Source organism: Magallana gigas, chromosome 6 (genome assembly GCF_963853765.1).
Source record: "Magallana gigas chromosome 6, xbMagGiga1.1, whole genome shotgun sequence".
NCBI classification, from domain to species: Eukaryota; Metazoa; Mollusca; class Bivalvia; order Ostreida; family Ostreidae; genus Magallana; species Magallana gigas.
Genome location: NC_088858.1, coordinates 12,928,066 through 12,940,686, shown reverse-complemented (window position 1 = coordinate 12,940,686; position 12,621 = coordinate 12,928,066). Strand labels below are relative to the sequence as shown.

General features: G+C 34.5%; 1 protein-coding gene across 1 annotated transcript in view; it reads left to right on the top strand.

Annotated features, from left to right (window-relative positions):
- The window catches only part of LOC105320394 (uncharacterized), a 36,215-nt gene that overhangs the window by 20,997 nt on the left and 2,597 nt on the right, over window positions 1–12,621 (top strand). Inside the window, exons 12-16 of the mRNA XM_011418321.4 lie at window positions 1,529–1,687; window positions 2,490–2,658; window positions 8,192–8,342; window positions 9,536–9,791; window positions 10,878–10,974. Coding sequence (XP_011416623.3) covers window positions 1,529–1,687; window positions 2,490–2,658; window positions 8,192–8,342; window positions 9,536–9,791; window positions 10,878–10,974 — 832 coding nt within the window. The remainder of the gene's footprint in view (window positions 1–1,528; window positions 1,688–2,489; window positions 2,659–8,191; window positions 8,343–9,535; window positions 9,792–10,877; window positions 10,975–12,621) is intronic.

The window sequence follows — 12,621 nt, the reverse complement described above, 5'->3', positions numbered from 1 at the left end:
GTACCTTTTCTGACTGTAGATACAGGCGATGTTTGTCATCCTGTGGGCTTTTTTGGCACAGGAGCTCTTGTTAACGTTTCAGGTGCATCAATATCCGCTAAATTCTGGGTAATGTTATTTGAGTTAGATAGTGTAAGCCCAGAGTATCCTGGGGAGCAGAGGAAGTTTCCACCTTGCTTGCCTCCCTTTGATTTTGGCATCTGATAGCATTGCCCTTATGTCATGGGGACACCTGTTGACTTCCAGGTACACTGTACCTAGTAGGAGTTCATTATTTATGGCGAAAATAGCTTCTAGCGTCATTACGATATTTTGTGCGTTTTGGCAGTGATTTTTTCAAATTAATTTTTTTAGTGTTAATTATTATGGCAATTGTGAGATAAAAAGATGTTTTTTTAAAAAACCATGGCTTGCTGTGGGATGAATTTTGCTTTAAGTTTGTTGTAACTTTGTTTTCATAATTATTTTCGAATTGTGAAAATTGGGCAGTTATTTTTCTTGTTAGAAACATATTAGTAAAGCACCGCAAATCGTTGCATCTCTTGAGCACTTGATTTTTGTTTAAAACATGGGAAAAAATTGGAGTAATCCTGCTGGCCCGCTCATTAGGTTTCCTCACTCTTTCCCCTAATCACTAAATACCCACAAATAATGACAAAAGAAGTACAAACAAGGTTTTTTCATTTACGTAAGTATGTCTGAATAACTTCAGGTTTAAAAAACACGCCGAGTTTCTCAGATCTTAAATGAATATGGTGAAAAGAGTCTGTGGCAAAATTTGAGAAAATCCTGGTAATATGTATCCCTGTGTAAAAACTGCTTTTCATTGACGTAAGAAAAAGCGTGCTTCAGCCATCAGTTTGGTTTAAAAAAGATTGAATTATGAAAGGAACATGGGATACTGTTACTTTAACAATGTTATAAAAAATTTTGTTTGATGTCCTTCAAAAGGAGAGAATTGATAGTCATGTATTGTTTGATAAAATCCTATTTAATAATTTTCAATTCAATAAATTAGAAATAGAGACATGCATGTGACATGTTTGAGATTTAACACATGCCTTTGATTAAATTTCTCAATGCATTAAATCAAATGCCACTAAATACATTTTACAGTTTACCATTTTATTTACTAACAAATTAACTTGAACAGCAAGGATATTGAGATTGATCTGGTAGTTACTAATGAAATGCCAGCTCTGGTATATTCTACATCTTTTTTCATGCAGTTTTAGAATAGCTGAGTAGATTTTTTGAATGACATTTAAAAATGTGTTGTACAGGCTATGAATACTAAATTGATAGGCAACAAGGCAAATTTTGACTATATAATTATCATCTGGTCAAATAAAGTTCATCAAAATCCATATTTTTTCATCAGCAATTTTATTACAAAAACCAATTTTTACTTTTGTGAGAATTTAGATGAGGTTCATTTTTCATTGCATGTTCTTTGTCTTATAGGTTTTAACTTTGGATACCAATTGATTATTTAGCAGGTGTCAAATGATATTTCTTCTGATTACAGGTAAGGTTGATTACTCCAACCAATTGCTGGTGATCAGTGACGAGTGGGAGCTGGATCCTCGCCTCCTCAAATTCAGCAGTCCCATTGGTCAGGGGGCTTTTGGGAAAGTGGTGACTGGTTACTATGAGAACCAAAGGGTAGCCATTAAACTCATCAGAGGCAAGTTCGACATGGTTTTAATTCATATAAGTTATGTGCTTGTACTTTGATAATTTTAAAGTTTTTTGGGTGAGCAAAATTTGCCCTTTTATTTTTCAAACAGTTGTTTTGAATCACTTGAGAAAGCAGGTGTCCCAACTTGGAAACCAGATAGGGACGACCTGATAATTTTGAAATAAATGACACAGACTACACAAGTTTAATGATCTCTTCTAAGATTGTAAACTGTGGAATGAACTTGTAACCTCCAAGAAAAGCTTTAGTGCTTTAGTATCATTTATTTATTTTCTTGATTTTTTCATGTGGAAATTTGAAGATAACGACAAGACCTAGAGAATGAAAAATTTAGGTTAAGATTTCCTTCACCCAAAATTGTGTAAACCACTAGAATTCTCTATTCATTAAAATGACTTTTGCATTTTGTTTTTAATTTTTTATCTTTACCTGAAGACTTTACAGGTATTTTATTCATCAAACATATTGTGAATGAATATACAGTTGTATGTGAATTTTTTTTACAATTTTAATCCATTCCAAAATTTTAATTGGCAACAAACTTGATGCTCTCAATACTTTGTTTGATATACTAGTATACAGTTGTAAAACCTGCATACCATAGGTTTTGCCAACGAAATATAAATAATGATACAGTTTTTACCCCTGTGATATAAGAATTGTATGTTTTGCTCAAATAACCCTCCCTCCCCCCCCCCCTTAAAAAAAAAATTAAACAGAAGTAATAAAGATTTTTGTTTTAAAGATCTGCCATCTTTACATGGTTTAATTTACTAACTTTTCACAGATAGTGCACCATTATCCTACAAGGAAGATCTTTTGGCTGAAATCAACCTGATGAAAAAAATTGGTTCCCATCCGAACATTGTATCAATGTCCGGAGCCTGTACCCTATCCGAACCTATTGCGCTTGTAATGGAATATGTTCCATATGGAAATCTGCAAAACTTTCTCAAGTAAGTTGCATGATGATCGAAGGATCTTTGATTTTTCAAATCTTAAATCATATTTATTCTTCAGAAGTTTTTGCAAATTTTTTGAATTTAAGGTATTTGAATTCAAAATACAGGTAATTTATATACATTCTTCCCTCCATTGTATTTTATTCAATTTTTGTACTTAAATTTCTAAAATGGTTGGAATTCCATAATATATACTATGTAAACTCAGCCAGTTTCATTCAGCAATATGTAATAGCAGGATATACCGCATATCCTGTAATTTTTGCTTTTTTTTGCAATCTATTTTAAATCGTAAACTAGTAAATACGCAGAAACTATATTCTGTATTATTTTCTTTAAAAAACCTTTTAAATCGCAAAATGATTGACGCCAATTAAAAATGCTACACTCTTTTCCCATTTTTGCAAAGGACTAAATTCATGTTTAGCCAAAATCGGCCTAACGTCAAAAGCAATTAATATTGTATTAAAAATATTCTAAAACATTTTTTCATTCGTTATGTAACTTTTTTTTCGTGTTTAAGGATTCAGAAATTCTATTTCTCATGTTTTTTTTAAGACACTATAATAGCGAAAAACGAGTGTTTTTAATAGCGTCAAGTATAACGTTACGTCTTAAAGTCTTCAAGTAAATCACATATTAAATGTGATTTAGTCCTTTTGTGACATGCGAAAAAAATCAGTTATACGGTATTTGATTACTGTAAACACACTTTTATTTACATGCAGTGAGCCAGTAATTAAACCCTTCAGGACTCAATCTACAATATTTAATTACCGATATTGGTCTGATTGCATGATTGTCTTAAAGTTATGAGTGGCAGGAAAATTACAATGTTAAGGTTTTTAGTGGTTTCATATAATTCACTGTGTGTCTGCACCAAAATAAAAAAAGATTGAACAAGATAGCAGTGATTGTAGGGATGATTGTGAAATAATTACTTGTTTGATGGTGAAGCTGTTAATTTGACATCTTTTTTCAGACTGTTTATCTCTGGGGGAGTGTAGTTTAGTACTTTGTTCCTACTCTCTTGCTAATTTAAAAGTGTCACGTGAGATCTTGAGGTATTCTAAAAAAGAGATGCCGGCTTTGTAACTGTCTTTGATGAGTTGGGCCTGGAAGGGGGTCTATCCGAAGTCAAAGACAGCGCTTCATTGGATGGTATCAAAGTATTGATTCTCAAAGGCAGCAACTTTGAATTTGTTTCATTAAGCAAAAAAAAAAAAATTAAGAAACTGTGCATTGGCAATAATAGGTCTACCCAGGGAGCTTCTTTAATATAGTTCAGAGTGAACTCAGATATCAGGCTTAGCGCTGTGATTGATCAAGTAATGGTAACACTAGTTGAATCAGGCAGTTTTAATTAACCCAGACAGACACTAGTAATCCAAGCTATCTGTAGTGCAGTACTGTTAAATAATGGGGGAAAGGGGGCACTTGCAGTAATGGAGAGTTGATGCATGTCATAAAGTGCCTATCCTTGCCAGGCAGATTACCCCACTTTCATTTTGGAAAATCTCAGACTTGGAGTTTCGGAGCAGAGCTGTATCCCCTACTGTTTGACTGCTCAGCAGAACCAGCCATGGGGAGAGCCACGTCTTGATGCACAATTCTGATATCAAAATAATTTTTAGCAGATACTTCACAGAATACATCAGTTGATTACATCCTAATCACCCCAGTTATTATGCTGGGATTTTATATGGCTCTGTGCAGTTGGGGCCTGTTTTGTATTTGCACTTGAGGCTATTATCACCCAGCGGGCCAGGCTACCAACACATGACCCTATCATCGATAAAGCTAACCTCCCCCTGCAATGATGGGTGCATTTCTAATGGCCATCTGATTTCCTCCTCAAGGTTATTTATTTTTTCTTGTTGTCTTATCTTTTGGAAAACTTTCTTCATTCACTCTTGCCTTCATTGAATATAGCTCCCTGGGGACACTGCTTTTTGAGTTATCCTTTTAGACATGAACTACCAGTACTGCAAATCACTCTTATACTGTAAATTCCTTATATTACGCGAGGACTTAATTCCGTGATCCCGCTGTTTTGTATCAAATCATGAGAATACAAAATCGCGAATGCAGAACTTTTATTCATAGTTCTCAACTCTCAAAAAATAATGGCGAGAGTTTAAAATTTGCGAATGGTGCTTCTCGCGATTTTACGCGGATATTAATTCCTCACGTTTAATTAGGAATCTACAGTATCAGGGACACTCTACAGATGTTACAGTACTTTAAGAGGTTATAATAGTATTGATTCATGTTTAACAAGTATGCATTTATGTCTGCAAGAAATGTGTGCATTGGAGGAGTACTTGGGAATGCTGCAAGTATTTCTTGCACATGAATAAAGAAGTTGGTTGCATTGGTACCATTGGTGTCCAACATGGAAACTCCCATCAATTTTCCTAACTTTATTCACTGAAGAAAGTTTGACTATAAGAGTTGATCAGTTTAAAAGTTTTAATTGCTAAGTATAAATTTTCATCACATTGACAAAATGTTCCATTCTGCATGCAATAGTCATGCTGAAGAGATACCCCTGTATATGATTCCAAGAGAAGTTGACCCTGTCCTCTTATGAGCAAAATGAAAGAAAGTAAAATCCAGTAAATTATAGAATGGACTAGAGGATTTTTTACAGGATGCATTTTGTAAATGAAAAGATAAATCATTAGCAACAAACGCAAACAGAGACATCCTTCTCAGTGATGCTGGGGGTAAAACCCTCCAGAGGCTGACCTTGCATTGTCCTTCACTTGCAATACAAGGACAAAGCTGGCATCACTACATCATCGTACAGATTGTCAGATATATAGGTCCATTTGATGGGATTATCTCCATTGAAAAAAAAATTACAGGAATTAACTGCATGCTCCTGACAGCATTAAGCTAAGCTTATCTTAAATGGAAGAGGTCTGGTTTGTTTTCGTTTCAGTTTTTAAAGCTTTCAACCTCACAGTGTTTTGCCATTTATCATTCACTATATACTGTAAAACTTATATATTTTATATAATCATCTATACCAACTAACGTTATACATGGATTCACTCTAGTTTTGACCACTGCAATTCTGCATGTATGGTTGAGTGTGATGTAGGAAATGTGTTTGCGATTATAACGACAGCTGTCAGAGGGTACCTTGGAATGACAGGCTTTATTAGAGTTTCCCTCTTTGGCCGCAGCTTTAACCTTTAAACAAAAAAACTCTATTTTCTAATAGAAAGCAAGAAAACTATTGTCTGTCATGACTGGAACCCGACCAATATCAACATGCCTTCCGAGTATTCTTGTTCATGTAAGTGTTTGATAATGTCAGAGTACACGAAGATTATCCTCGGACATGGATTCAAGCTAAGGTTATAAGTACTTCTGACTAAATGGCTGCAGACTGGAGAAGATTGGAATTATTAACAGTCTTTTAACAGAACATGTCTTGATGGGGTCTGTTAATCTTTGTGGTCGGCAGATGTACAGCCTTTTGGCACTACCTCGTGTTTTGCCTATATCACCAAGTTGTAGGTAGCCATGGCCAATTATATTTCTGTCATAACCTTGCCCTCAAATTTTTTTGTTTTCAGTGCTGATTATTTTTCTGTTATCTTTATAGCTACAGTTCATGGGAGTTCCTAATTTCATGCATAGTTAGAAATTACGCATTGTCTGTAAGGTTCTTGTTTTATAATCAATGTGGTTCCAGAATGATTTTCCCTCATTTGACTTTCAACAATTGGCAGTGTATTTGTGGGGAATGAATCGTGCTATTTTTTTTTTTACTAATTGTTTCAAAATATGATTGAAAGTAATTTTTTTTCTCAGAGAGACGATAACTAAAAGCAAAAATGTTTAAGTAATTGTTCTTGAGGGTTCAACAAATAATTAAGCCTGTGTAGAACATTTGGCTCAGACCCTAACTTTTCTGCACTTTAATGACTGTGTGCAGCCATCTTTGCTCATGGTTGAGGTGATTTGAACTGCTATTTGATGACAAGCTACCAGGTACCCTCAACTTCTTCAAAGTTTTGCACTTGAACTGGAGCTCACTAACATTTGGTTAAGTCATCAGTCTGGAAGCGCTGGAGCAATCGGCCAAGGTACATTTGTCATTCAAGATGTACAACAAGAACAAACAAATCTAAAGTTTCTAATGCCTCAAATTGACTGTGATGAGTTACATGTGTGAGGTTGATTGTATTTTGTGGGTACAGATGTTTTTTACATAAAATACTCATTACATGTACTATAAAAATGCACAATATTAAAATACCTTAAAAATTATTTGTACGTAAAGAGTAGTGATATCTTGACATTTCAGCTATTCTAAATATTCATCCAAAAAAAGAATTTGAAGCAAACAACACATCTACTCCATAAATACTTTCATCTTTCAAATTGATAAAAACCACCTCCAAAATATTTCAAAATGAAAAGGAAGAGAATGCATGCAATTGACATCAATTAATCCTTTTTGCAACAATGTTGTTGAACCAGCATTTTTGCTGTTGCTCTATGATGGATGTTTAGCGCTCAAGTGCCAATAGACGAAGAGATACACTGCTCTTCCTGTAGCCATTGCTTCCTAGTCTTCATCAGCTGTCAATCGGACAGTCAGCCCATGGTAATCAAAAATTAACAAGACTCATAAATCACTCAGCCAATGGCTGATCTCTCATACCTTGCTCTCAGCGCAGGCTGCCGGAAGGTGTGAGATTCACCTCTCTGATGTCTGACGACTGGCACGTGACTCTGCCTGCCTGGTCGGGAGATGACAACACGGGTGCTGAATCTGATTGGAGTCCATCTGAGCAATAAGCCTCCAAAAAAAAGTTATTCTGCAGTGTAAAAAAACTGCCTTTGATTTAATAATGCATGCTGCTGCCCTTTCGTTTGAGGTGGCATGTGGTCATTAGTAAGGAAAAATCACTTGCTTTGTTTTTTACGGACTTTTAGATACATGTATTTGTATCTGTCTAAAAAATAAATATGTAAAGCAGAGAATGGTGCATTTAGAATACTCACATGTAATCTCAGTAGGTATCCTTATACTTGCAAATAGATTTTCTAAAGGATCAGAAATAATTCCTACTTTTTCATTTTAATTAATGAGTCAGTTGTATGCTTTAATAGTTTTTAAGTGTTCAAGAGAATTGAATTAAGTTCCCGGGGTATTTTCAGAATTAGGATTGTGGGTTATTACAGTTAGTAGTTTTTTAATTCTGCTATTTGTTGCTATCTGACGGTGATGATTTGGTGCATTCAATTTTGTAACCAGTTGCTCTTGGGTTCTTTTTCCAGTTTTGGCTCAGAATTTTCCAGATGTGAAAACTTTCTTTACATTGAATTATTTTTAATATCTGATGATATTTATAAAAATAATAATCTAAATTAAGAGCGCATTGTTTTACTTCTTGACTTCTGTCATATGGCTGATGGAATTCTGTCAGACATTCTTAAAAGAAATGGGTGAAGCATGCTCACATTTTCATGGTAGTAAACTTCCATTTTTTTAATGTTTCAGAAAATGTCGTTTGGAAGGAGATTTCCTGAAGAGAATTGGCCGCCCAAGCGAGGTTGTGTACTCGCTGATGGATGAAAATGGTGGCATCGACAGTGGTGTGATAACCCCTGCTGACATGCTGTCATTCGCAAGACAAGTTGCCATGGCAATGGTCAGTTGACCTAAGTGCATGTATATATACATATGAAATCTGAGCTTGACATACATCTCCTTGCCTTGTTTATATAACACTTGTTTTATGTATAGCCTTGAAAATCGTAGATTGGGATTTGTTTAAAATCATCCTGTAGATATATGGTTGATAAAACACTGGTGCTGATCCTGTTTTAATTGACATAAAATGTACAATTTGTATCAGGAGGAGGCTCCCTAATCACTGCAGAGCCCATCAATGTATTCAGTTTATCTTTTACCAATATTGAAGGTTAATCTTTTTTCACTAAATGGCCTACTTTTCTGTACTACTATGGTTTTTATGAACTCCTTAGAGTTCTCCCTGTGTTTTATCAGGGCCAGGTTTCCATTTTGAACCCAGACAGCAATATACCAACGCATCAGCTACACTGTAGCTCAGTACCAAAAGGACATAAGGCGCGTTTTCCTTTTTATCAGTAATACTGAAATGTTTTGTTGCCAAATCTTGTCTTCTTTTTCTCTAGACTTGTTTTGTTTGTGTTATGGAAAGGTTTTTGTAGTATACATTCAATCAAAGCTTCAGATAAAATCAGAGCAATCAAAATACCAGCGTAAATCTTTTAACAATTCACCCACATTTCAGGATCAATGCTTGAAGTTAGCTGTTTAAACATGTCTCCTCTAGCCAAGTTATGCCAACTGCGGGTGCATTATTTCCTAGAAATTTAGACTATTTTATGTTCATGGAATTTTATCCAAAATTGATCTTGCTTCCGAATACTTTTTTGTTTGATTTTTATTGGGTTCCTTAGTATAAAGAGGGGGATAAACTGAAAATACAGCTCAGATCCTCAACTCACGTAAAAATTATATCGAAAAAGTTTCATGAATGAATGCCAATATACATGTATTCATATCAATCATTATTATTTTTTAATGTATTTACATAAGTACGCAGTATATATTAATTTTCATGTAGGCATTAACTTATGATAGTCAGTATATGGAATAGATTTGAGAAAATTTCCTCCTTAGAATAAATTGTAACTTTAGCAATAGAAGTTCAAGTCCTCCAAGATTTCTTCTTGTATGTGTTATAATAAATTTTGTTAGTGTTCCAAAACTAATATGCTTCTCTTCAAACTGTTTTATTTTCTTTATGAATCAGTGAATGGGCTTACATCAATCAACTTTCTCCGTCTTTTTCAGGAGTATCTGGCGGCCAAGAAATATGTTCACCGTGACTTAGCGGCCAGGAATGTGCTGTTAGGGTACAACAAAGTGGTGAAAGTCTGTGACTTTGGCCTGTCTCGAGACATCTACAACGACAACCAGTACCACAAAATCACCAGCGGCAAGCTGCCACTGAAATGGATGGCCATCGAGTCACTAAGGGACCGCATCTTCACCACTCAGAGTGATGTCTGGTCCTTCGGTATTCTGATGTGGGAGATCATCACCATGGGTAAGGACTAAGGGGCCAGGCTAATTCAGGTTATAATTAAGAGCCAGCAAAGCACTAATTAGGTAAACCTAGAGCAGGTCTTGTAGAACCCTCTGTAATTAATTGTGTGTGTCAGAGAAAAACAAAGATAAAAAATATCAAAAAGATATTCTCCATTAATGAAAGCAAAATGAAAAAATATATATTGTATACATATATCTAATGCATACTTTTTACCAAGATTTGAGCACACATTAATTTAGGGTCATAAATATTTCAGATTTATTTCATCATTTGGCAGTTTTAGTATCATTTGAATGAAATATACTGTTCTTTCATCATCTTTGGTTAAGCACCAATTTTCATTGATCTCATATTGATCATATTCCCATGCAAATTACATGTAATATTTAAAGGGGCAAGGTCATGATTTTGGTCAAAAATTATTTTTTCGATTTTAATGTTTATAATGCTTCAGTAAGGCAAATTTAATTGGTAACCAAAATTTGAGTGTCATTTGTTGAGTTATAAGCGAGTTACAGAGCTTACAATTCCTCGCTATGTAAACAAAGCTTTTGTTTACATTTTGAATGTTGAAGTGAAAATTCCACTTATATACCTTAAATGAATGTGTTAATCGTTAGGAACTGTTCATTTAGGCTTTAAATAATAAGAATATAGACAAATCATCTTTAAAAAGATTTTTTACTAGTATATTGAACCTATGTAAACAAAAACAGGGCACGAGCCTTGTTTACATGACGAAGAATTGTGAGCCCTGTATCTTGCTTAAAACACCCAAATTTCATTCGATCATTAGAAATGCATTCATAAAGCATTGTAAATAATAAAAACAGACAAATTAAATTTGACCAAAATCGTGACCATGCCCCTTTAACAATGTAATGAAATGAACAAATTATCTTGCTTGAGCTGACGTCTTTGTATTTATGTATTCTGTAAACAATATTGCAAAATATGCAAAAACTGACACCCATGGATATTAATGAAACCATTGTATATTTTAAACCACAAAATGCACCTGCACTGTTGCAGATGCACATGTAGTCCTTATCAAACTAACATATTCCGCTCTGATTTCTCCAGGTGGCTCTCCGTACCCAAACATTGCTCTAGCCGATCTTTACTATGTTCTGGCCAATGGATACAGAATGGAAAAACCCAGTAATTGTTCATCAGAGTTGTAAGTATAATCAAAATGTACATACAAAACAGTTCATTACATCACTGAAATTATCAGAAACAGATGCTCAGGGTCATTCCTCATTATCAAGGTCAAATCTTGTGATGTGTACGGTTCGAGCAGTGCACTATGGGTAAAGTGGCACCGTACTGGCCTAGTATCAGCTAAGCATGTGTTTTTATCTTCATTTTCATTTAAAGCTAATTGGATTAGGGTGTTGTTTTTTATCATTCTGACTTTACAATATTTCCATACTAAGCCTATAGAAACTTCAGATCTCAGCTGTTTACCTTAGCAGATATGGCCCTGTAGACCACTCCAAAATTAACTTAATTTGATTTTACTGAGGAAACTTTTGGCAGACAGACTGACAATGCTCTGGAATAGGAGCCTCCTCTGCATGAGGAGATGTGATAAAATTTCTCAGCAGGTGTGGATCAGAATAAAAATAAAAACCTGCTCTTCTCAAATCCCACGTAAATCCTTCAGTAAAATTGCGCAGCTCTTCAGATGCATTGTTCTCCGCTTTCCTGCAGATTAAGAAATTTCTAGACAAAGCACCTGAAGTACTCGGCCTAAAACTGTCACCTCTCCGTCTTTATTTCAAGAGTTATGGACAAACTGACTTTATGTCCTCCGTTTTTTGGCTGTTGCTGTTAACATTTTGCTTTTCTTTTAATTTATTTTCATTGTCAAGGTCATCCCGTGTCTCATCGCATCTTTACCACTTTTACATGTAAGATCTAACAAGTTCTCATGATACGTAGTTTTTGGTCCATTTGCATCAGATCTTGTGCCAAGTTTGATTTTTTTGACAAGTTGTTATCATATTGTAACATAACTTTGGCTAAGTAATGTGTAGTGAAATATGGGGTCAAAGACATTTCTGATTAACAAGATATGGGAGGTATTAGGGAGAAGAAAAAAACAAACAAACACTGCTAGAGAACTGTGAATAATTCATATAATTCAGCTTTTTACATTACTACACAAATCTCAGTCATTACGTTTACTTTGAATAACTGATTTTAATGATTTCCACAATGTGGGTTGAGAAAATAACATCTTTGTTTCTGACTCATTCTGCCAGACAACCATGCACAATCCCATTAGTACATGAAATTTTCATTAAATGGTGTTGAACAAAAAGAAAATGCACAATGCATTTTAATGATGATGCGGAAGTGACCGCACCCAAGTATAAATCTAATCTCAGATGTTTTTGTGGTTTTTTTTCCAAAGATATTCCCTGGTTTACATCTTTTAGTTTTTATCAGCTGGATTTCGTTTTTTCAAACCTGCACACATTTTGTGTGTATGCCAGTGTGTCAAGATTTAAACCACAGGAAATTCTATATAGCTTCTTCTTTCAAATTTGTTTCATATATATTTTATGAAAAAGATATGGCCTCCCATGGAGAATATTAGCTTTTGTACCCTTAAAATATGTCTGTTATTTAGAACACTGTATTCACATATATCTTAAAAACAACATATCAAAAATCTGTAACCGTTAGATCAATTTTTTTTTTTTTTTTTTTTATTTTGATATACTGTTGTAATGATATGTTTGAATTAACTTGATTTCTCAACTTGAGGTGAATTCAAGAATTTCAAAAGGTCTTTTTATCTTGTGTTGTCTTATTT